This window comes from Typopeltis vanoorti, chromosome 15 (genome assembly GCF_054136105.1).
Source record: "Typopeltis vanoorti isolate ZY-2024b chromosome 15, IOZ_Tvanoo_1.0, whole genome shotgun sequence".
Lineage (NCBI taxonomy): Eukaryota > Metazoa > Arthropoda > Arachnida > Uropygi > Thelyphonidae > Typopeltis > Typopeltis vanoorti.
Window position 1 is genome coordinate 72,202,685 of NC_143563.1, and position 26,953 is coordinate 72,229,637.

General features: G+C 36.7%; 1 protein-coding gene across 1 annotated transcript in view; it reads left to right on the forward strand.

Moving 5' to 3' along the window:
- LOC150098879 (glycine receptor subunit alpha-2-like) overlaps positions 1-26,953 on the forward strand; it is a 117,556-nt gene that overhangs the window by 62,082 nt on the left and 28,521 nt on the right. The window contains exons 2-4 of the mRNA XM_090404688.1: positions 7,712-7,800; positions 13,971-14,038; positions 14,173-14,396. Of these exons, the coding sequence (XP_090260814.1) occupies positions 7,712-7,800; positions 13,971-14,038; positions 14,173-14,396 (381 nt within the window). The remainder of the gene's footprint in view (positions 1-7,711; positions 7,801-13,970; positions 14,039-14,172; positions 14,397-26,953) is intronic.

Here is a 26,953-nt window from a genome sequence, read left to right on the forward strand (position 1 = left end):
TGGGTGTGGATTTTACTTATTAGATTTATATCTGTATTGATATAATTGTGGCTGCATTGTTTTTCTAAGCTGTCAGCAAATGCACCAGCTTTTTCCTCGTCGTTGTAGACAACATTAGATTCACCTTGGATTGGAGGAAATGTAAAACGCTTTGAACGGAGTGATTCATCATTTTCCATATTGATTGATCCTCTGTGTTTAATTGGTGAATTTTGTTATTCCAGAGTTGGTTACGGTGGTCGTTTAGGGCATATCGAACCTGGTTTGTTGCTCTATTGACTGCCTGTTTATCCGCTGGGTCCATTGTTCTCTGATATTGTCTTCTTAATCTGTTTTTCTCTTGGATAAGACGTTTTATATCCTCTGGGAGTTTATTTGATGGTGCACATTTGGTTATATTTGTTACCTGTGTTATAGCTGTCAGTAGTTGTTTTTCAAGAGTTTTCACTGCTTTTTCTATAACTTCGGCGGATGTTATATGCGGTATTGGACCAAGGTTTTCCTGGAAGGCTGAGGGAAGTTGTTTCCAATTTATAAATGTGGTAGTGTTTTCCGTTAAATCTTGTATGGTGCCCAGTTGTAATATGATGGGGTTATGATCAGAATTTAAGTCGTTGATTGCTTGTATCTGATTGCTGTACGCTATGTTTTTAATATAGCTATATCTATTACATCAGGACGTCCGGTTGCTCCGTAATGTGTGGGTTCAGTGGGTCCTATTACTGTTATATTTCTTGAAGTGGTGTAAGCGTTGAGGATTCTTCCGTTAATATTCGAGTTTCTGCTGTTCCAGATGAATGTTTGGCATTAAAATCTCCGGCTATAATCACTGCTCTGCCTGTATTTAGTATCACCTCTAAGTCAGATTCAAGGAGGTTTTTTATATGGGGGGTTGTAGGCTGCATATATCGTAATGCTGCTTGTGTTTTCCATATGTATTTCTATTCCTGTAGTTTCCATGTGTTCTATTTGCAGTTCGGCTATTGAATTATGTTTTATGTTTCTTTTCACAAAGATGGCAGTGCCTCCACCTCTAGCAAAGCATCTGTCTGTACGATAAGTGCTATAACCGTTGATTCTGATTTTGTCACTTGGACGAAGATGTGATTCATTTAGGAGGATTATGTCTGCTTGGGTTTCTGCTGCAAACTCCTGCAGCTCCTGTAATGTGATAGATAACGATTTGCGTTCTATGAAACAATTTGTAACGATTTCGGTTTCCTTTTAGATTCTCATCCATTAAGAATTTCCATAAAGAGTGATGGTGTGTGCCTTAAGATGATATCCTTGGCTTCTTGAGTTGGGTTGGTTTGTCGGAGTTCAGCAAGCATTTCACCTAAGTGGCTTGTTATGTTCAGTAGGATAGGTTTGTTGGTTTGCTGTGAATGATTTGGTTTTGGGTCTTTTTGGAAGGTTGATCTTGTAACTTCAGCATACGATCTTCCATCCGTTGTGGAGCCTATGGTTTGATGGGAGGACGTGCGTTCTTGAAGAGGTGTTTATTACTGGTTTTGAGTTATATTTTGGGGAAATGCTATACAGCCCCTATAGTTTGCAGGGTATGGTCCTCCGCAGTTTGCACACTTTGCTGGAAGTGTGCGGGATTTATGGCATTCATTTGATGCGTGTTTGCCACCACATTTCACGCAACGAAATTCAGCCTTGCAGCAACGTTGTGCGTGCCCAATCTTCTGGCATCTATGGCACTGGGTTGTAGTTGATTTATGTTTTAATGCATCAACTTTTATGACTAGATCACAGATGGTTTGGAAATTGTATATATGTTTTTAGTCTTTACTTATTTCCACCGGAATTAGGGGGTAGGGTGTTTTATCAGCTCTCTGCATTCGGCTGACTTTAATTGGGCTATATCCCTTAAATTGGAGGTCTGCAGTGAGGTCTTCTATTTGTAATGTTTCAGTTACTCCCCTTTATACCACTTTTAGATTTTTCTCACTGTTGAGTGCAAAAGTGTGGTATGGCAGGTTGTTGTTGTCTAGAAGTTTGGTTATTTTCTGTAGTCTGACGACGTTTTAGGTTGTATACGTATCCCTTTTTCTGTGTTTGTGGCTTTCATGAAGATGTTATCTGAAGATTTCAGTGTGGATGCAAGATGTCCAGTGCTCGTTGGCCCTTAGGACGACTGGGGGTACCCTTTCTTTAATTTCATTATCTGGTTCTATCTCCGCTGTTTTGGGTGTATCTACAGTAGAGGAGATTTTCCTTTTCTTTTTTACCGTTTGGAATTCTGTGTTGGTTTCCGAAAACTGCGGAGTATTATCTAGGGATGCAGCATCTTCTATATTCGTGGAGTGTCTTAATTCTGGTTTAGTCAACAGCTTTACTTTCCCTGGCCAGTTGTCGCTCAATAGTTTTCCTAATCTTAGAAATTCTCTGTAAACTTTTTCGAATAGGCCTTCATTGAGAGGTTTTGACATGTCTGATAGGAGGTAATAATTCTGTTAGAATAAAGTTTGAGAAATGGGTCCTTGAGCCCAATGTAAATATCTCGTAGATCAAATCGATCTACCAGCATAGGTAGCAAAAGTTTGCACTTAAAAGTTTTCTGAACAAATTTCACAAAAAGAAGAAGATTTATCTCTATATATCATTTATCATTCGGGAATCCAATAATATCACACTAATCAAAACGCGCGACTAATACGCGGGCCGCCATTTTTTTTATTTTTTATTTTTTTTTATCCATGAATTATATTTCAAAACTTTTTCTGGAACAAAATAAAAATATATCTCTGATTCTAAAAAAAAAAAGGTGTGAAAGAAATTAATTTAACAAAAAATCAATTTTTAGTTTAAAACTTAAACTTTATTATTAAAAGCAAGCAAGAATAAAAATTATATAAAAAATATGGAAATTAGACAAGTCAAACAGTAGGAAACAAGAATAATCTTATAAAGTGGGTACTATTTAGGCAATTTTGTTCAATGAAAATTGATAACCAGTTAAAATTTAAATTGAATAAGAGAAATCAGCCAAACATCCCAGCCAGCAATGCAGAAAACAAAAGGTAGTGTAAATATTTGATTAAGAATGAAAAAAAATGGGGTTTGAATAGAGTATAATAGAATCATATTAGGAACTCGATATTGTAAGCAGAGCTAACCTCTGGGTGGTAAGGTCACTTAATTAGAATGGAGAAGAATGGTTAGCGAAACAGGTGTTTGAAACGCAAATAAATTGTTTTATAAAGTTTTCTGTTTGATTTTAAAAACCATTTAAAATCTTTAATGAAATAAAATATTAAAAATGAAGAATTTTAGTTTTTATTTAACTAAAACTAAACTAATCAATAAATACCTTTTAATATTTTAAAATCATAATTATTTTAAGTCATAATGAGAATATATATATATATATATATATATATGGTGAGATGCGGTGATTGATTCATTCAATCCAATACCCTTGGAGGGTAATGGATGGCAATGCTGTAGCCAATGAAGTTCTAACTGAGGCTCGGCTATTGCTGTTACCCTCCTGCCATGATGATCAGAGCTTTAATTGCTCAATAACACCTTATCCTACACTGTCCTCTACAGATAACGGGGAATATGAAAAGCATTCTTGCTTCGCCCATTTAAGCCAGTCCTTATAAGGACTGATATATATATATATATATATATATATATATATATATATATATATTCTCATTTCCAAACCTTTTGGCTTAGATCAAGTGTGTAGTTCATTTTTGTGAACTTTCCCCATAAGTGATTAGCAAATTGTTTAGCTAAGCGCAAATTGTAGTATATGTTAGCTCAGTTATTATCGGCAAAGCGTCTCATAGAGGCACTTGATAATAAACTACAGCAGCAGATACAGAATAAACCCCAGACTGGGGCAAGAACAACACACTCGGTGGTGGGAATAGCTTACCCCCCCCCTCACTAGCATGGCTTTGCCGCGTACGCGAACCCTTGGAATCGAAGTTGAAGCTGATCTACGACCTCGATGTTTGGCCAAAGCCCTCATCGAAAGCGTCGGCGCTGAGCAGATTTTTGGGTTTACTCCCTTTGGTGGTGGCCGCTTCCAAGTAGTAGTAAGGAGTGAGCAAACAAGAGACAAACTACTTGCAGGATTCGAATGTAATGGAAAAACAACAGTTCCATTTTTGGTAGGGAGCATTACCAAACTACTTCGAATCCCCAGATTCCCTTTAGAATATATTGAAACGGATGTAAAGATCATCCAGAAATATTCGGGAAATGGGGCGTTATACACAAGGTGGAAGTCCTAAATGACACAGAAAACCCCAAATGGAAGTCGGGTGAAGTCCACATTTCCCTCGAGATGAAAACGCCCGTTCCCAACTTCATTATTATTGGATCCGCCAGAGTAATGATAAATTACCCTGGTGTAAAAAAACAATGTTTTAGATGTGGTGCTTTCACTCACCTTGGGGCGGACTGTCCTAGATTGAAATGTAAAAACTGCGTCAAAGCAGGCCACAACCAAGAAAACTGTGAGTCAGCTTGCCTGAAATGCGGGGTAATTGACCACAAAGTGGACACATGCCCATCCAGAACCCTTGCTGAGAGGATGGGTGGTACAATCACGCCAGCCACTCCACCAAGCAATGGAAATGACACACCACAGGAAGCTTCTCCTCCTTTCGAGGCTGCTCCTGATATAACAGAAATCCATACCTCCACGTCTAAGAAAAACCGAAAGGGGAAAAAAACTTCCACAAGCGGTAAAATCCAACAAGAAGAAACAGTCGCTATTGAAACCATCAATACCAATTTAGATACTAATACATATGATATAGATAAGGAAGAAGGAAAGATGGAGGTGAACACCAACACCTCCAAACGGCCATTAAGCCCACAGGAAAAAGAGTTGGTAACGCCCAAAACAGCAAAAGTATCTGAGACCGCCCACCCAGAAGTCCCTCACGCGAAAGCAGAGGAGACTCTCAGCCATCTCATCAGAGGTATCCCAGGGATGGCGGAAAAATTCAAAGAAGCGAAAAAAAAATAGGAGAACCTGAACTCCTCCTCACAGGAGAACATGGATCTGACATCGTCAGTGCAAAATGGGGTGACATTTTCGTTGATGACATCAGCAAAATCACCCCTGAGCAAGTAGAGGTAGCCCAGGATTTAGACGAGGAGGCAGCTTCGGCGTTCTTCATAGCTCTCTGCAAACTTAGACATGGCCAAGGGAAGTGAGGTGGCCAAAAGAATAATAACTGCCCACAACAACAGAAAGACACAGTAACCACCTTGTGGGGTTTCTGTACACAGCTTCACCGGTTTCAAGCTATCACAGGCGGGGGAGGACCTGAGAACCCGAGCGGCGAAGGCTTACAGCGAGGCGGTGCAGTTCCTTGTGAGCTGCATCACTCGGGCCAGATACTTCCTCCACCTCTAAGTTTAACTTTTAATTTTTGCTTTTCTGTGTACTTTTTTGTTTTTGTTTTGTTACATGTTTCCTTTTTAGGATTTTTCCTTTTTTGTAAAGCGAAAAATCAACGACCGTTTTAGAAACGTCCCTGGGGGGCAAACAGCTAAAACAGGTCAACTGAGGCCTCTTTAACCTACCCTAGCACTATGCACTCTATCTTTATTTCCTCTCCTACTATCTGCTGACTCTCAGCCTATCTTACTCTACAGGCCGATGATGAAGATTTGTTGAACTCACAAATTATTATTTTTTATTATATATATATATATATATATATATATATACGAGGAGAAAGGAAGGAATCCACCGTGAGATGCGGTGATTACCCCTTGGAGGGTAATCACCCTCCATCCATTACTCCTTGGAGAGTAATGGATGGCAATGCTGTAGCCAATGAAGTTCTAACTGAGGCTCGGTTATTGCTGTTACCCTCCTGCCATGATCAGAGCTTTAATAGCTCAATAACACCTTATTCCTACACTGTCCTCTACAGATAACGGGGCAGATGAAAAGCATTCTTGCTTCGCCCTTTAAGCCAGTCCTCATAAGGATAAGGTAATGGTTTTCCCGTGTGGTGGCCGGGATAAGAATAGCGCCGCTGTGGCCTATGCATGTCGTAAGAAGCGACAAATGCTCTCTTAGGTTTCTTCCGGAATTTTGCTCCCGTTGAGGAAGGGGGGGAGGACTTGGATTTTTGAGAGGGTTTGCCCTGAGAGAGAGCATTTGAGTCTCTGGGAAGGGGCCTTGTCGCTGGATGCTTCCCTGGAATATGAGCGGTTCTGCTCAGTTGAGGGGGCGCCCACCACCGAGTTGGACGATTTTTCGGCCACTCGTGAGGAGTGGTCCGGGGACCGTCTTAATTTTTAGAAAGGGCTTTACTTATACTTATATACCAGTCCATGCATGTCGTGCGAGGCGACTAAAATGGGTACTCAGGGAGAGTAATGGATGGCAATGCTGTAGCCAATAAAGTTTTAACTGAGGCTTGGCTATTGCCGTTACCTAACCATGACCAGTGGTTTCAGCTCAATAGCATCTCAACCACACATTTTCTTCAATCAGATGAAGAGTCAAGGAATCGGTCCATCTCTGCCCGAAAAAATCATTACTATAGTTGATAATATGTTTAGCAGTGTATTATTTTTGGGATTTCTAGTGTACTTTTCGTAGTTGTTATTACGTGACATGATTGTTATAAAAATGTTGGTATTCGAGAATAGCAAAACAAATAGGATGGGGGTAAAGAAATAATGGCAAAAAAAAACAGATATTAATCTTAATATATCTGATAGCAGTGTGACAATGTTACACACTCAGATAATAACGGGTAGGTGGGTAGCAGACAAAGCAGTATGAAGTAAATTAGAGGAACTTTGAATGAACTAATAAACGTCAATTTTAATCGATTCCATTATATCCGTCTTAATAATACTATTTTATGTCTTACAATCTTTCTATAACATCGAATTTTTCTGTTATCGTCATGCATTGCTGTATTCGTTTCAATCTTTTAAAAATATCATTCGTACAATCATATAGATGCCAGTGTGATCGTTATATGTTTCGCAGCTCTCTCTCTCTCTCTCTCTCTCTCTGTATATGTGTGTGTTTATCCCTGAAGATTCAATCTATTACTTCACCTTTCAAATACCTCCTACTCGATTTCCATTTCCAACATCCATCTCCTCTTTACGTTCAAGATTCATTGCACAAGGAAAGAATTCTAATTGTAGGAAATGCTATCCATTTTTACGACCAGATGTGATTACATTTCTTTCTCGAATTCCGAGAAGACAGAACAATCTCCGAGTGTTATTTCTTCCGGGTTCCTGTAGTATCAACTAAGTGCCTTTTGCTGTTGAGACTTCTTTTTACGCCCCATAGCAATGCTTTGTCAACAGATGTCTATTGTGTACTGTCCAAAATAAATCGCTAACTTGAGCCTCCTTGACATCAATAGATATGCTTTTTTTTCAACTGATAAAGCAGATGAAAAATCAGCCAAGAACACAAATGTGTTTGAATCAAATTATTCTACTGTGATATGAGTTGCGAATAGAAATGTGCATGCTTATAGCTGCCATCTTTTATTTGCAAAATCTGCTTTTTTTTGGTAGATTTTAAGTAGGATGAGTTTCATATTTTACGGGATGGTTGTTTCACACCTACGAGTTACAAACATAAAACACATATACAAACAAAAAAAAGTATAGCTGCTTACTATCTGCATTTTCGCAACCCATTAAACTTGAATGTATTTTTTTTTTAATTTATATTTTTCAGCAACAACAGTGAAACCAGTGATGACCTTAATAATCTGGATACATTACTGAAGAATTACGACAGAAGAGCGCTACCTCTGAGTCACTTAGGTAAGTAAGCCATTTAATTTTTGTTGCTAGCTGTTATTTGAGAACAGCTATCGAGTTTGTGGCCGACTATTTTAAGCCAATGTGCTAATTTTAGATGGATATACTGAGATAGTTTTTATTTTTTAATCAAATCGAACTTTCAAATAGTTTACATGAATAAAACCAGTTTATTGGAATTCGTTATAACAAATTCAACGCTGTATAGTACAAAAACATTCAAGGAAAATAGCCTTAAATAGTTGCCTCAATAGGCTTAAAAAACAAAGCTATTAGAATACCGTATTATAAAGCATAGCATCCAGTAACAACTGCTTTGAAAAATTGCAGTGAAGCATTTATCTCACTATACTTTTAATAATAATAATAATCATCATCATCATTATTAAAAGTATAGCACCGTATTCTGATAGCTTTGTTTTTTAAGCCTATTGCGGCAACTATTTGAGTGTGAATGTTTTTATAACGTATACAGAACTTGTTATATTATATTATAATGAAGCATTTATCTCACTAAATATTATAATGAAGCATTTATCTCATTAAACTTGTTATATATGGAGCATTTATCTTATTTTGTTTCGAGAATAAGGAGTTTTCTATTTTTATATCAAAAAAGTGTATTTATGAATTCTAAATAAACTCAAGATTTATAAAGGTTTACGCAACTATTTTATTTAAATTTCAAAATATATTATTGTTTACATAATATTCTATTAATTATTTTATATAATTAAAGACATATCCTAAATAAGTGGCGAAAGAAGTCTAGTTAGTAACTAAAATGGGCATATTTCCGATGTTCGTTTTGTTAGTGTTCTGCACTCAAACCAAGCAAAACCATGAGTTCAAATTGAACTGGGAGCATGGAGTTTCGTGATAATGTTTAGGTAGTTACTACTAATGTACTTTAGGCTAACAACCCTTCATGGGTTGAATTCACTAAAGTCTTTTTTTTATCCGATGTCCATACATTCCAGAGGGCGCAAAGGTCGCAATAATTTCATGTGATTTACCATCTTAAGACGGTAAATCACATGAAATAAAATTACATTGATAATTGAAAGAATTCTGCTATAATTTTCAATAATAAAAATCAGTTTAAAGAATTTATCTTAAATTTAATTTAACATCATGATTTAGTGTTTAACTGGCACGCACTGGTCAAATAGATCCAATTATTAATACCTAAGCTTAAAGGATTGAAATAGTGCCTATTTAGTCCATTAAAAATATTAAATGAACTATAAATAACGTTGGATGTTTTTCAGTTTATTTTACTCATCATTTCTTCACTGGATGAAGAAATTCAGGCGTATGAAGAGGAGGTATTAGAGCTGTTGATCAAACGGAATAAGAATTCAGCAATAGGGACTGATGGGATATCAGCACATGTGATAAAAGAGTGTTCAACTGAACTGACTATTCCTTTGATCAGGTTGTTTAATATGAGTCTCAGAACAGGGAAGATTCCACAGGAATGGAAAGAATGTAATCCAATTGCATAAGGGTGGCGCAAAGACCGCTGTATTCAGCTATAGGTCAATGTATTTCTGGAGTGGTGGTGAAGATTTTGATAAAAATTGGTTAGGGCTTGCATTAAGGAATGGGGTGACAGAAAATCTCTACTTTGCAATGAATTGCATAGGTTTACTAAGAGAAGGTCATGTTTTAGCAACTTGATCACATCTATAACAATGTTACCATTGAACTAGACAAGGGGAGTGGATACACCATGATACTTTTGTATTTTGCTAAGGCTTTTGACAGAATACAGCATGGTAAATTGTTGCATAAATTGGAGAATATTGGTTTGAATATGGAGATTCTATAACCCAAAAGATTCGGTTATAGAATATTAACGTGGTTAAGAGGATAACTGACTGACAGATATCAAAAAGTGGTATATGGGGGAAGTGAGTCTGCAAGACTAAAAGGTAACAAGTGGTGTGCCACAAGGATCAGTGCTTGATCTACTGTCATTCAATCTGTACATTAATGATATTGGGAAGGATCTGACATGTGACATACAACTATTTGCTGATGGTGCAAAGATAGGTAGAGTAATCAGGAATGCTGCTGATATGCAGTCTTTGCAGAATGATTTGAACTGGCTGGAATTGTGGGCATGGGAAAATGGATGTTAGTTCATTGTCAGTAAATGTAAAGTCATTCACTTCGGCGTGATTAGATATCCAATGCAGTGTTATATTGGTCAGATTATGCTAGAAACTGATGTGGCTTGGAATCTTGGAGTGTTAGTAGATAGGTTAAAGTTCAGGGGTCATACAAAAATAGTAAATGCAACTCAGATAATGATGGCAATGCTGAAACAAACATTCACATTTGAAGATAAAGAAGTCATTTTGCCTCTTTATAAAGCCTTGATAAGACCTCACCTGGACTACTGCACACAGTCTGGTCTCCGTGGTGATTCTGATATATTGGAGAGAGTCAAAATGAGAATATTAAAATGATAACAGGGTTGTGGAATACTGATTATGAAGATAGATTGAGAATTTGTGGGAGGCAGACACCAGTAAACAGGAGAAAGAGAGGTGATATGATTGAGACTTACAAACTTCTGAAAGAGTCATACAGGATTTCAAGTATGGAATTTTTCAATTTGCGGAGGGCGGGGAAAGGACATACTTGGAAGCTGAGAATGAATGTCGCTAAAAAGAGGATGAGAGCTAGATTTTTCTCTCATATGATGGCGAATGGATTGCCATTGGATGATGTGTGTGTACAAGCAGTGTGAATAAATTCAGGAATAAGTATGATAGCTGGGGCGTGTAGTATGTGGCCTTCCTCGATGAGTCCCTGATTCCGTGTAGCTCTCTTAATAATGATCATTTTTATAACCTCTTTCATTCCAAGGTATGAGATTACTTCGCATATTTACTGGAGTTTGGGACAAGTACTTTGCCATGAGCAGAATCGACTGTTGCCATGGAAACATTAGATCGGTTTTAGTCGAACTAAACTATTTTATTACATAAGATAAACAAAACAAAGGAACTTTCCAATATTTATTCCCTTTAATTTAATTTTAATTTTGAATATTTTGTCTCTGGAATTCAACTGATCACCGGTTCTGTTTAACATGCGAGTTTCCTGAAAACAAAACAAAAAAAAAGTCTCCTCTCTAATAAAGTTAGTTTATTTTCATTCAATCATCATACGAAAGCTACGTGGTTTTTCAACACGAAAAAACAAACCAGTCAGGCAGAAAAAAAACACATTTAAAAGACAGAATACAATAGTATCATATTCTTTGTTGCTCATAATTCCAATATTCTTTCGATCTTATATTAAAGTGTTCTAACTTTCCTGTCATCTAAGCATTAATATTTTACATATTCCGACCGCCAGAGGGCATTTCAATGTCGTCATAGGTTTCATAAATCTTTGCCTCCAACCAAAATAATACACCGAAAGAGCTTATCATATGTCTGGTACTTTAAAAAAAAATTACAATTTTAAAGCAACTAACATTGGAACCATTTGTTATTTCATAATTTTTTTCTTATCTGACCGGTTTGTCAGCATGATCAGTATGTAAAACTGGATTTTTAGTACTGCATGTAATCGAAGGTAGTTTTTTATGTAAATAAAAAACTACCTTCGATTATAAATCTTAATAAGTGAGGTAAATTAAATGCTTCGTTTTCATAACTTATATTTATTTGATACGTTAAAGAATTTGGAGACTTTAAAACAAGAAATCGTTAATATCATAAGCTAATGGATGAGCCAATATCGATTTTAGATTTTCACCTACGTAATAATAAACACAACATCACCATAGCAACCATTCTTGTTACTCTCGATCAGGTGATTAATTTCAATATTACAGCACTTCGTTTGCACTTTACCCCTTTTGTTATTTATTTTCTTCCCTGGAAAACAGTAATTACCAGGTGAAAAAAATATACACGCTGAGGTAATAATAAAAAAAATCCGTTTTTCATACTGATGTCTGCGCAATAACTGATTTCTTTATTCTCTGCCAGTCTATAACGTAATTGCTCAGGTTAGAAAAATCATTTTAATATTTATTTGATAGTAGTTTGTTTAAGGTGAATATAGTTTTAAAATATGCATCGAGTTCGTTGTTTATGATGAATTTATGTAATGAATTTTATACTTTTTCTGCATATGTAACATTGGAACAGCATATTCGTATAAAACAGGATACCGTGACGTCACACTCCAAGCATCGATTATAAAACACAGTTGTGTTCTTATGTTTGTTTTTTTTTTCTTTTCAAGTTTTCGACTGCCTTGAAGACAAATGTTATGTAAATAAATATAAATTTAAATTAAGTTTTAATATTTTTCCCTAGACGGATGATAAATCAGAGACTAAAGAGAACATTAATATATTTTTTTACAAAAGAAAGAAAGCTTGTATTACTATTTTTTTCCTAAGTAGAGAAAGATATTATTTAGAAAAGGGTGTTTTTGCGTAGCATTTATTTTGTCTTTTTTTTCTCTGTACTTTCAAGCCCTAATTAGGAATTATATAATTTTTTATTTAGGTTTAAAAGTTAATTACTAACCACAGTACGATCTAATAAAAACAGATGTAATTATTAATGTTCTGGCCCTCACCTAATGAGAGGCCAATAATTATGCGAATAAAGACCTTCAAACTGGAAAGAACCTTAACTATTTTTTTGCATGGTGTTCGCGATACAGACGAAACGATCTCTAATTTGCATGGTTCCATAGGGAAGACTTGCTTTTCAGATCAATTAAAGAATTAAAATAAGAAATTGAATGTGATGCATAATTACATTCGGTTACCTTGTCCACATAATTAACGTTTATAACTGGTAGCTTTCAGAGTACGTATTTTAAACTGCAACACTCCCTTTTAAAGACCCGGATTCTATTCTCTTACAACCCTGTGGCAATTGTAATTAGCGAACCACTGAAGTGAACATTAATTTAAATCAGTTGTTTGGATGAATTTCCTGAAAGACACAAGCTCAACTAGTCGGAAGTCGTATATTTGCAACCAGTCATGAACATTGAGAAATGAGTCGTATATTATTAATAATTTGCATTTGGTTAATTGTTAAAGGTGTGCATTATATAATTTATTTGTTTGAAAATAATTTACAAACAAAAACAAATAAAACCAATATTGGAAGATTGTTTTAATAAGTTCCATTACGTTTTAATAGGAATATTCAGAGAATAGCTTAAATATAATAAATATATCGCAGTATATATTTACTTGAATACTTGTGCATTTAAGTTCGTCAAAATTAAAATATATACAGGTGTCCCTTGTTTTACGCAATTAATTGGTGCTATGAAATAATCGCGTAAAGTGAGTTGAATTTAGCATGGGTGAGATAGGGGTTTCTTCAGAAGGATAAAAAAAATAAAAACTTTACACCTTGAATTTCTCCATGATTTCTCCCTTATCTGTGTTATCTTAATTGTCGACATTCTCGTCGCACTTTTATAACTTTGTTTTATTTTCTCTGCTTGATGCCTTATTGTTCTGAAAGTTGATTCTGAAATTCTTGTAGCTCTGACTATGTCGACTGTGCTCTCATACCTCTTTATAACTTCTAATTTTCCCTCCTGTGGTATAGCTTTCCTCGTGTGTTTTAGTCTTGGAAGTATTTTGATCACCATTACCTCTTTTTTCCATAATGTTTGCGTTGCAGAAGACTCCAACAATGGAGCTTACTAGTTCTACACCTTCTGAGAGACTGACATGCACCACAATACCGTCTTGTCAAAGCGGTGCGCACACAAAGTCACGTGACCGCGCACAGGGGTGACTGCGAAATTGCTACCGGTTGCGATTCTGTTTTAAATTAACTTTTTTAAAATCACGTTATAGCGAAAACGCGTAAAGTGAGATCGCGTATAACGAGGGATACCTGTATATATATATATTAAAATATATTAAATAAAATAATTAGAATTTAATCGGAAATCCAATTTATCGAAAAAAAAAATTATAAAGTGTATTTTCAAATAAATATGATGTTTAAATATGCTTATAAAATTCGAAATTATCTAATTATTTCGTTCAGTTTGTTTAGGCCAGTATGCAAAGCAAACAACGCCCTCTAGTTTAAACTGTCAGTACTTTTGCTATGAAAGCAAAAGTCGACATTACTCGATTTTTTTTTTCCCCATAGGTTTACCTACGGTAGTATACTGTGAAATTTATATTAGGAGTTTCGGATCGATCAATCCCTCTACAATGGTAAGTACTACTTGAATATTTGAATTCTGTTTTGAGTGTGAGATAATGATAATTCCTAAATATTTTTTTGTAATGATTAAACCCTTTTTTTCCTACTCGATTTACGCGCCAATTTACTGTCTTTTATTACTTAGGATTACGAAGTGGATCTTTATCTTCGACAGCGATGGTACGATGAGCGATTGAAAAGACCATCCCTTTCTAGACCACTCGATCTCAATGATCCAAACCTTGTGAAACGGATCTGGAAGCCTGAAGTGTTTTTTGCAAACGCCAAACATGCAGAATTTCAGGTTGTCACAGTTCCCAATGTATTAGTGAGGATAAAACCGAGTGGGGAAATACTTTATATGCTTAGGTAAGTACACCCGCTCCCAATGAAAGAAAATGTTCGAATAAAATGATAGTTTATACATGTTTATTACAAATTACTTGTATCATTTTAAACTTTTGTCATGCAAAACACACTTACAGAACTTGTACCAATAAGCAAAACAACACTATTTAAGTTCAAAGACGATTGTAAGCGGCCTCTTAAAAACAGTCGTGGATCTATGAAATCAAAAATACGGAGGTTTCCGCATCTGAGTTGCCATTGTTCTGACGCGTGCCTCACGTGGTCCAGACTTGAAATGCGATAACTTCTGAGGCTGTGTTAAAAAAAAAACTGATTTTTTTTCCTGTCAATATCATGAACTCTTACGATGTCCCATAACTTGTTTTAAATATGATTTATGTAAAGGTTTTAATAACAAAAGTTTGTAAATAGTTGTGGAACATCCTCCCTACACGCCAGACTATGAACTGTAAGTTATTCTGACTATTCCTTAAATTAAAGACACGTGTGGAAGTATCCAAGTACAAAATGAAGAGCAGATCCAAACAGAAGTGAGGAATGATTATGTAAAAGAATCTAAATAATTACGCAAAAACTTGTTAGATGGTGAAAAGAATGTATTTCAAGGGCGAAAGATTATGTTGTGAATGATATGAAAATAAAGTAAACTTTGTATCAATTTTAGAAAGAGCATCCGTAGTTTGGTCGGAATCGAAGATACCCTTTAAATGCAGTGATGTTGGACTTTTCAACAGAAGGTGAATTAGCAAGTCTCAGAAGACCTGCTAATTCACAGACAACCGGTTAGAAGACCACACGCATTGACAAATATAATACACCTTACAGCCTAAGTTGTTTTCGGTCGTAACTACTAAACATCCACCAATCGCTTTTACGTGCGGAGAGCTATACGACGGAGCCATTACCTACGTGAAGTACATTTTAGTGAACCATTCGCATAACATCGAAGCATACTTTACGGTCGAAGATTATTCTAGATCGTCTTTCATAGGCTATTTGACTAACTTTGGTTTGGCTGAGTCATCTTTTATCAATTTCACAATTTTCATATTTCTAGTTCGTGCTTCGATGGAGATCAAAAACTTTCTCCGTAATTGTTCCGTCGCGTTGTATTCGATGTTCATGGTAGACCAAGTAATGACAGGTTGAAAACCCATCCATTAATTGAAAGGATCGCTAATATTCGACCAAAAGTGTGAAACCACGGCGCATTTCTATGCAACTTAGTACAACGATTGTGGTATCATGACAGGCAATCGATCATCGGGATGAAAAGAAAAAAAGCAATTGGCGGTTCTGGCTCCAAAATAACAACTGTTAAGAGCACGACAATACTCCGATTATCACGTAGATATTGTAGTAAGGCAGTTCAAGAGATAACACGTTAAATGTTGGTGTCAGTTTAAAGAATTTGAACAGCGAAGGAATATACTTGAAAGACGAAAAGAAACGATGAGAGAAAAAAAGATGAAAAAATAAATAAATAGAATGATAAACAATAGAAATATAGGACGAAAGTAGTCAACAAATATAATAAAGGTGGGGAGAAGAGATATAATAAAATATAAGTGATAAAGTATAATAAATAATAATATATTATAAATATAATAACGAATGGAAAGAGAAAATAAGGTTGGTTAACTGTAAAGTTTCCATTAAAAGTTTTCATTTATAAATTTAAATATATATAATTTTCCTAATAGAAGTTGCCTATCGGTGGTATGATGAGCAAATGATGTCCCGGATGAGCGAATGATAATGGCAAGAAGTAACACTCAAAAATGGACAAAGTTGATATCAGAATCGTATCCCAGAGATGAAAAGAGAGCTACAGGAAGACCAAAGAGACGGTGGGAAGACGAGATTAAGGAGATGGGAGGAACTGCAGAAATTCTCAAGATATGACTGAATGGAGGCCTTCGTCCAGCAGTGGACAGAAAATGACTGATGATAATAATACTGTTAGGAACCGGATGTGTGTGTAGCTATGTTCAATAAAATTAAGAAATTACGGATACCAATTTTCCAAATTTCGGGCGTAGGCAATCTGTAACTGAAGTTGGGAGATGGAGAAAGAGCTCAGCAGTTTAAAAAGACATTCAAATTTGCGGGTGCAACCACGTAGTAATTTAGCATCATTGCAGAAGATTGAGGCTAGTATTAGTAATTGCATGTTTCAGCAAGACCACATTTTTTATTCAATATAGATTTGTACCTAAAGATTATTGACAGATCGGCTTATTTTATCAACGTAGATTAATTTGGAATTAAATAGACTTCAGCTACCAATAATGGCTGTACTCTATCCATACTTTATAACAACAAAGAGTAGATTTGATTAATAGTTTAATCTTGGTTGAAAGATGAAATTTCTTAATGATACTAGAACATGTTCAGAAGTACCTCTAATATAATGGATGGAGATTCAATGGAGTCATCTCTTCTTGGAGAAAAAACATGCTAATGAGTTTTTCAATTTTTGGGTCGTAGCTATTGAGAGAGGGGAATTTGTTTGAAGAAAATAAAAAGCAAATTAAAATGTTTTATTGGCTGTGTGTGTGAGAGAGAGAAAGAGAGACACTACTGTATAAATGCAGTGTATATATTTTGAACTTTATATTTAAATATAAAATCATTCTTTTCTGTTTATAAAAAAAGCATTATCATTGTGAGAGAGTAAACTATCATACATTTCTTTCTCAAATATACAACTAAATCAGTGTAACCATTTCTATTATTTGTTTCGGAAAGCTAAGCAAGAATGAGAATGCTGGCGAAACTCGAGCAGTGATTTCTAATTAAAAATCAAACTTTAGATGCTTTGATTTATAATTACCTTTCCTCATTTGTTTTTCGATGAGGACGTTTTTAAAATCTCCCAGTGACACATTAGCGAATCTGACTGCGAATTTATTCTAATTTAAACAAAATTATTGAAATAAGGGGAAAAAAACTGTATAATAACTACTTATAAATTTGCTTAAAAGTAGACACGCTTACTTGGAAAATTTACAGTCGCCCATTAAGTTTTCTAGACGTAATTATTCTCCATCATTTAACAAATCTTCCTACTCGCCTCATCGCTATTTCGCTTTCCATTTGACTCTTGAGATGCTTTGTAAACACTCAAAGAAATATTCTTGAATTCTTTGAGGCTTGAAATACTGGAAAAAAAATTCACGTACTAAGTTGATTTACGTTTATTCTAAGAAGAGGAAAAAGATTATTACTTATAACAAAAAAAAAAAACGCGGAAAATCTGTTACTTCACGTTTTCTGACTTCACTTGATAATTTTTATCAGTCACATTTGATTAATTACAGGGATTCAGGTAAACGGATGTAGATCTGATTTAATTCCATTGCCCGGGCAAATATCAAACTCTACGGAATATTAATAAATTTCTTCGTTTAGCGAAAAAAACATTTTCAACTCACCCGACAACACGGAAGTTAGAGATGAAAAATACTCCTGCGCTTCACTTGAGTGAATTCTGTTGGCGCTTATAAGGACCAAAGCTCCAGAAATTAATGAACTGCTCAAATGTGCTTTCTATTAAAAGTTCGCGCACGAATCCAGATGCAGTCGAGTGGATATGTTTCTTAGCTCTTAAATGACAAGGAATTGATAGCACGTTCTGGAAAGTATGGCGTGCAGTGCAAATGTTACTATAAATATCCTGTAGATGCCAGCAATGGTTAAATACTTGGATGTTCATGCATTTCCGCATAGCAAATGAGCACTGCAGTGAAGTTACATCTAAGTAATTTGCAATTGTGTAGAATCCACTATCTATATGAAAAGATTGGTTAAAGAGTAGGGAAAGAATTCATACGTTTTAAACGTATATTCACATATACTTTTAAAGTTCTTTAAAATATAATGTAAATAATAATAAAATAATAATATGCGGTATTCACTTTAGTAATTTTACCCTTACAGTATTTTTAAACTTGGAAATATTAAAAACACCAGTAATCTTTTCATATCATTATACTATAATAAAGGCACCATTAATCTTTTCCTGTTATCACTGAGAATTAATCTCCTAGCCCAATCAGGGCGAGCAATATAGCTCATAAACTCTTTCCACTCACAGTCTCTGTTAAGATAGCCGGGAATATGAAAAGCTTTTGCTTCACCCGTTAAGCCAGTAATGTTACTAGTTACTAGTTTTCCTGTTATGATACCTATTCAGCTAGTTAAAATAATTCACTCTTACCTCAGAGACAGATACATGCAAGTCAAAATAAATGAAACTATCAACCAGACGCAAGGTTCTGGCAGGAGGGCTCACTCTTGGCCCCCTTGCTGTTTTCTATCTATATTGTTGATATCCCTCAAAACCCAAGCTCAACAATCACTGCATTATATGCTGATGACACTGCATTATTAGCCAGATCTCTCAGCCCAAAACTGGCTATTAAGAGACTCCAAAGCAGCATTCACACACTGGAAAGATGGCTAATGGACTGGAGAATTCAAGCCAATCCACAGAAGAGCTCAGCCATACTGTTCACCAGAAAAAAGCCTCAAATCAAGGAAGATATACATTTACTAGGTGTTAAAGTCCCATGGCAGAATACAGTCAAATATCTTGGAGTAATTCTGGATAAAAAACTACAATTCACCAACCATATAGAACACATAAGTTCAAAGACGTCTAAAGCAATAGCGCAGCTCTACCCTATGATCAACAGAAAAAGTAAATTAGATACTCAGAACAAACTGCTCATATATACGAGATGGTAATACGCCCAGTCATAACTTATGCATCTCCTGCGTGGAGTCACACTTCGAAGGCAAATATTCAGAAGCTGCAGAGATTGCAAAACAAATGTCTGAGAATGGGTTTAGATGCTCCATGGTTTATCAGAAACTCCCAAATTCACAGAGACGTCAACATTCCCTACATCACAACTCTTCTTCATGACCTAGCTGAAAAGTTCTTCAATAAGACGATTAATCATCCGAACCCACTGATCAAGCAAGCATCAGACTACAACGAAGCAGATTTCTACAAATACAAGAGACCCAAGTCAATTCTATGCTCGGCTGAAAACAGTTAATCTCGCTGCCCTTTCAGGGCGAGCTTAAAGCTCAATAATTCTCCACCCCAAAGAACTTTCTTTTTCAGATGAAGGGGAATATGAAAAGCATTTATGCTTCACCCATCAAGTCAGTACCGTTATGCGTTTTCCTGTTATGCTATGTTATATATGATACAATTTTCATATCATTACAATAATTCAAGTTCTTGGATTTTATGCGGTCATTAAGGAATAACTATCTGCGACAGCATGTAATAGAAAATACTAGGGGTGAGAGAGTGCTTGACCTAGTAATTGCATCTGAGAATTTGGCTGTAACGAATATGACCACGTGGCCACCAATTGGTGAGAGTGATCATAGGGTCTTGACTTGGGAGGTGGCTAAAGGTGTGGAATTTACAATTAAGATAGGGTACATGTGGAATTATCGGGCTGGTAAGTATGACAAGCTTAGAAGTTGGATTGGTTCAGTGCCATAGCATGTAAAACTGGAAGGGCTAGACGTTGATAGTGCATGGGAGGAGGTTAGGAAGTGTTTGCATGAGGCAATGGATGACTGTATACCTAGAGTCCGAATAATAAATCAAGTTGGGGTTAAATGGATGAATAACACCATTAAGCTTGAGCTGCAAAAAAAAAAAAAAAAAGAAACAACTGTTGAGGGAATTTAAGGAGAAAGGTGACCGGCATACACATGAACGGTATAAAGCACAGGCCAGAAGGGTAACGAGTGTGGTAAGAAAAAGCAAAAACGGATTATGAAAGAACATTAGTCATGCAGGCTAAAGAGAATCCCAAACAGTTTTTAGATATGTTGCAAGCAAAAGAAAAAATGTACATGGCAGAATGATTTTAAAGAATGCCGATGGTAGGGAGGTAACCGAATCAGTTGATATAGTGGAATTACTGAGCGAGCACATTGCAAGAGTATATCATCCAGGTGGTGACATTGCAGGAATTAATGAACCAATAGATTATGCGGGAATTGTGGTGAATGAAGTGGAGGTGAGTAGTCTATTGCATAACCTCAATGTCAATACTTCTGTGAGATTGGATGGTATACCAGCTCGTGTCGTACGTGAAGCGGCTAAAGAATTGTCAGTGCCCTTGACCATTTTGTTTAATTTGAGTCTCGGGTCTGGATTAGTCCCAAGGGGGTGGAAAGAGGGGAAAATAGTTCAACTGCATGAAGGAGGTTCGAAGACTGCTGTTGTAAATTACCGACCGATTAGCATATCAGGAATCGTTGTCAAGGTCGTGGGGAAAATAGTCAAGAGAAAAATACAGGATTGGATAGATGAAAATGGGATATTGTATGGGGGACAACATGGTTTTGTAAAGGATAGATCATACCTCAGTAACTTGCTCACCTTTTATAACACAGTGACGGCTGAACTGGATAAGGGTAATGGGTTTACAGTGATTCTACTGGTCCTTGCTAAGGCGTTTGACAGGATAACACATGGGATTCTAATCAGTAAACTGCAGCATATGGGGATGGATATAGGGTTGGTGAGATGGATAGGATGGTGGTTGATGGAGAGATATCAGAGAGTGGTTTATTCAGGAGTAGAGTCCAAAAGACGGCCTGTGACTAGTGGTGTGCCACAGGGTTCTGTTATTGGACCACTACTTTTCAATTTGTTCATTAACGATATAGGAAAGGATCTGAGAGGAAATGTTCACTTGTTTGCTGATGATGCAAAGTTCGGTAGAGCAATAGTGAGTGCACAGGATGTCAAAATTTTGCAAGATGATTTGGATAGTTTGGAGGACTGGGATAAGGAGAATGGATGTCAATTTAATGTGGCAAAGTGTAAGGTTATGCATTTTGGGGCGAAAATATTAGCAGCAGTATACTACATTGATGGAACTGTACTCCAGGAGATTGACGAAGCCAGGGATTTGGGAGTGTTGGTGGATAGGGAGCTGGAGTTTAGGGGGAACATTGCAAAAGTGGCTAAATTAGCTCATCAAATCACTTGGTTGCTGAAAAATACTTTAACAAGCAGAGACAAACAAGTTATTTTTCCTCTTATCGAGCCTTGATAAGATCTTATCTAGACTACTGCGCCCAGATATGGGCGCCAGGGTTTCTTCGTGATGGGGAGGAGGTGGAGAGTATCCAGAGACGAGTGAGCAAGACGATAGCAGGTCTGTGGAATGAACCTTATGAGAACAGGTTGAAGATTTGTGGGTTGCAGAAATTGGTTGATAGGCGGGAAAGGAGTGATATGATTGAGACAGTTAAATTAATAAAAGGTTTCTATAAGATTAATTCAGAAGATATTTTTGAGAATAGGACTGGTGGTGGGAGGACTAAGGGGGGACCATACATGGAAGCTGGGCAAGAGTGTGGTTAGCAAGGGTGTTAGAGCTAGGGTTTTTACTTGGAGAGTGGTGAATGAGTGGAATAAGCTGCCAGAGTCTGTTGTGGGTGCCATGACTATGAATGAGTTCAAGGCATGGTATGATAGATACTGTGTGAATGTCGAATAGTTGTTCTTGACATGATGTTAGGACCTCCCTCGATGAGCGTGGAGTTGCCCGTAATAATAATAATAATATGCAGTATCCATTAAGTATACGTTAGTAATTTTACTCTTAAAATATTTTTAAACTGGGACATATTAAAATCACCATTAATCTTTCCATATCATTATATTACAATAAAGGCACCGTTAATCTTCTTCTGTTATGATGGAGTTAATCGACCGTGAGATGCGGTGATTGAATCATTCAAAATCCAATACCCTTGGAGGGTAATGGATGGCAATGCTTTAGCCAATGAAGTTCTAACTGAAGCTCGGCTATTGCTGTTACCCCCCCTGCCATGATCAGAGCTTTAATAGCTCAATAACACCTTATCCCTACACTATCCTCTCATATCCTATCGTCAGATAACGGGGAAGATGAAAAGCATTCTTGCTTCGCCCCTTTAAGCAGTCCTTATAAGGACTTCTGTTATGATACTATTTTCATATCATTACAATATATATATTTATTACATTAAGGCACCATCGAGTTTGATAGTGATCTTTGAGGACTGCTCAATTAGATTTAAAGTCATTTACGAGATGTTTTTGGAGATATACCCACACTTGAATAACACCTTAATAATTTCGAATCGGTATAATGACAAGAAAAAATGTATGTATATATATATATATATATATAGTATATTTTTAATGTGAATTTCCCCCACGTAAGGCTGGAAAACATTTATGTTTTAGTATTAATCGTTTAATCCGGAAGCCTACAAGCCAATGTGAAGTATAAAAATCCTCCGTCAAATTTATTCCCAGATAATACACAAATTATAAAATTCATTAGTTGGTCAATACTTGCAAATATTATATAAATCTCTTGAAAAAGATTGGCGCGAAACCGAAGATTGAAAATATGAAATATAATGCAGATGATATTAAATTCGGTTTTGCATTTTTTTTTTTTTTTTTTTTTTTTTTTTTGGAGATGTGGACCTCTGCGCTGCAAGGTGTCATTTGCGGAGAATCGACAAGAGTATTTGAAAACCCTTCCTTCTTACCCGGTTATTCAAAAATAAAACTAAAAAATAAATAAAAATAAAACCGGTTATTCAAAAATTATGCAGAATTATTCAGTTAGTTTTTGTTAAAACATCGAATACTGATTCATATATCATGCGAAAATCAAGAGAGTGAAAAGTACTTGAGGCATCGCACTTAAAGCCCACAACCCTACAGCGTGTCTAAGCAATGCTGTCAAAACGGTTCAACTGAGAAAACTGAGGCCAAGAATTTCCAGTTTATTCATTCTTTACGTAAAGAAAAAAAAAAGACAGGACAGTGAACATGCAACCTTTTTAATTCATACAGATATTTAATAGTTGTCAGCTGGCCAAGTAGTTCGTTTATTTTCTTTCCCCCTTCCGTTTCAGTGGTTATACAACAGACCACTTACGACTTCGAAGTTTCTTAACTGGAAGATATTTTTTTCGAAGATAAATGCCCCTCATTTATCATTGCAATGCAAAAAATACAACGCTCTTTTCTTTCAAGACGTTGTAAATCTCAAAAAAAAAATATATTTCATAATAAAAGTTCAATCTTATTGTTCGAATTCAGAAAATATAAGGCGTAGTGGTTCGTCATAAAAATATGTTGAAAGATGTTCGCGAGTCAAAAGAAGTTGAGAACCCGCTGGACTATAACAATATCCAGTTCTAGTGCAGGATATAAATGTCCTCTGCGGTTTTCTTTACGAACTTCCCAAATATAGCACACTACTAATCTCTTGAATATATATGTATATTTTATCAAGTTAATAACTAAATTCGAATAATAATAAATGTGCATATTTGTCAGCCTGGAAATCCAAGGGAGGGAGGGGGAGGGTTGATTTCTTTTGCGAAGGATTTTCATGAATTTCCAAATTGTATGATCTTCTGGGTTGAGCGATGTTAACTCTTTTCTCATTCTTGATTTATATGTTTTTAAAGAGCGTCTCTCATTTGTCTATTCAAATTATTTAGGACTGTTTTGAGCCCTAGTGTTATGATACGTCTTCCTAGCTTTAGTTTTTGTCCTGGTTAAGTCCATTATATCATCTATGGCCTTATTAATTTAGCATTTAGATCCCCTGCTATGATAATGGAGTCTGTAGAGCCGAGGATGGAGTCCAAATCTGATATTAATAGGGGATAGCTTGGAGAATTGTAAGCTGCGTACATTTTGAGACTGCCGGCGTTGTTGGTGTGCACCTCCAAGTTCTTAGTTTGCGGGTTGGTTATTGTATTGTGGTTCAGGCGGCTTTTAATATTAATGGCGGTGCCTCCTCCGTCAAATTTATCACTTCTGTACATAACATAACCTCTTAGTCTTGGGTTATTTGCTGCTCTGAGGTGTGATTAATTAATTAGAATTATGTCGAGATTGTATCTGAAGGTGAACTCTTGAAGTTCCAGAATCCTGTTGTTCAGTCCATTAGTATTTAATGCTGTGATCACGACGGAGTTTGGTTTGTATTTGTTTCGATTGATGATTCAAGGCCGTTAGTATTGATTGAGTCCCTTTCAGGAATCTCTTAGTGGAGGATGGCGAGGGACTAGTCTTGCTGAACTCCTGCAGCACATGGTAAACTAGTGAGGCAGTTAATATTGTTATTAGGTTGGAGCTGGTTTGCTCATGGGATGTAGTAGTCTTAGCTTAGCTTGTGCGGCCTCGGAGTATGTTTTGGTCATGGTTGAGGGATGCCTTCCTTCCTGAATTGCCGGAGTAGAGATTACTTGGGCTGGAGGGAGACCTACACGATTGCTTGGAGTGTCATTGCGAGGAGGCGGAAGGGGAGTATGCTGACCAGCGTTTCTCTGGATGTATAATGCACTCCCTTGTAGTTGGCGGGGTGAGGTCCTCCGCAGTTAGCGCGTTTAGCCGGCGTAGATCTTGGTTTGGTGCACGTTTTGGTGGCCCTCGTCGCATTTTAGAGACCTGAAGTCGGCCCTGCATAGTTTTTGGACATGGCCAAACCTCTGACATCTATGGCACTGCCCTGCTGATGCTTTCTTTGTTGGCGGCTCAGTAGAAATTCTGAGGCCGCAGATAGCAGCGAGTTCTTATATCTTTTTCTGCATGTTTTCGATCTCCCAGTACCAGCGGCATTGGCCTTTTATCTGACCTGAGGTCCTGCTCACTTTAACTGGGGGTCAGGCCCTAATTGATAAGATCAGCAGTGCTTTCTTCAAGGACCCCCACGAAGCACCACCTTCAGGTTCTTTTCACTGGGTAAAGCAAAAGTATGATAAGGAAGATTTTTTGTTGTCCATTAACTTTGTCAATTGCCTATATTCAGTGACAGGCTTGATTTTGACTCCTTCATCTGAGTAGTTTTAAGCCCAGGAATATATTCCATTATTCCCTAAGGGTTAATGAGACGGAGGTCCATTTTTCCTTGTCCCGTAATATAACGGGGGGGGGCCTTTTTCCCTGTTCCTAGGGACGCCTTGTGTTGGTGAGTCCTCCTCCATCTGATCTTCCGCGCCTTTTATTTGAGTGTACCCCTGTGAATTGTTTTGGCGGGGAGTTTTTGGTGGCAGAAAAGTAGTGAATTGTCGGTCAGTGTCCTTATCCCGAACTATCTGGATCATTTGTATGGGCATATAGGTTTAAAAAACCCGGCCAATCAGGTTCGAAGTTTTTCATTAGGAGCTTCAGCACGTCTGGTGCCTGCTCCTCTATTCAGGTTCAGGATCTGCTCCTTAATGCTTTCCATACCGATGTAGCGTCTCCTGCCGCCGCCTGGAGCTGTGAAAAGTGTGGGAGACTTCACACTAATGCAGGCCTGAGAGCCTACTAGTATGATCATGCAAGTCCAAGGATCTGACAGTACAATCCCGTTGACTGAGGACGTCAACTAGCAGAAACCAAGAGGCGTTGTAGTGTTGTGTGCTGCTGTGACCTTACTTGGCCCAGCGCGAATTGTCTACCTCCCTAAGAAACCAAATATCCACCAGTGGTCCTCTTAGCTGGTGGGGGGGGGGCCTACGCAGCCATTGACCTCGTACACATTTCGTTGAGAGGGGGAGACAGTAGGAATTCAAGCGTGGTTGAAACCAGTTGAATGCAAAAATCACGAAACACCTCCGATAGTAGAATAGTAAAACCTAAAAGAATGCAACGAACACGTCCGTCCTTGTTAATCAATCGTCAGCTACCTGGCGATTGATTGACGAGGACGATAAGAAAAGCAGAATAGCAGAATAATTCTAAAATTTTATTTTATTGACATGACTATGAAAGTCATGTTAATAAACAAAAGGCGTATCTATAAATTACAATAATTAACAATTCTTTCTAAATACTTTAATTCTTTTAATTTTAAATTATTTAATATTTTATACATAAAATATTAATTTATACTTTTATTATTCTTATTCTCTGGTGGCATATTACTGCATTATGGTTATTGGAATTATGGCTGAATCAGCAATGGCCATAAGGCTGGTGTATTATATCTCTAAGTTTTGTATTCGTCTAAGCGTATGAGATCAACTGAATTACCTAATTACTGCTTCAACCGAAAAGCAGTAATTAGGATTATTTAATAAAATAATAATATATTAATTATTAAGACGCTTTTGCTTATTATATAAGTCCACTCATCCAACTCCCCATCCTCTTCAGTTCCATTTGGAATTATTCGAAACCGTCTTCTCCAATGTACACAACCACCAGCTCTTCAACAAACCCATTAAAAGATTCCTTTCTTCTAATTACTTGCTCACTCACCGCCCACTTTTATTATGGGTCTTGACAGCTCTCGTGCGTGGCCGTTGATAAAAAAAAAAAAATACTGTGCAGAACAAAAAGCATCGAGGTTAATACTCTCTCCACAGATGTCACTACTGTTCCCCTAAAAATCTCGTTTTCTAGAAACGCACAATAAATTTAATAAATTTTCTGTTCTTTGAAAAAGGACACCCATTAGGTTCCCATAGTATTACTCATCTGACGATGTTGCTATCGTCAA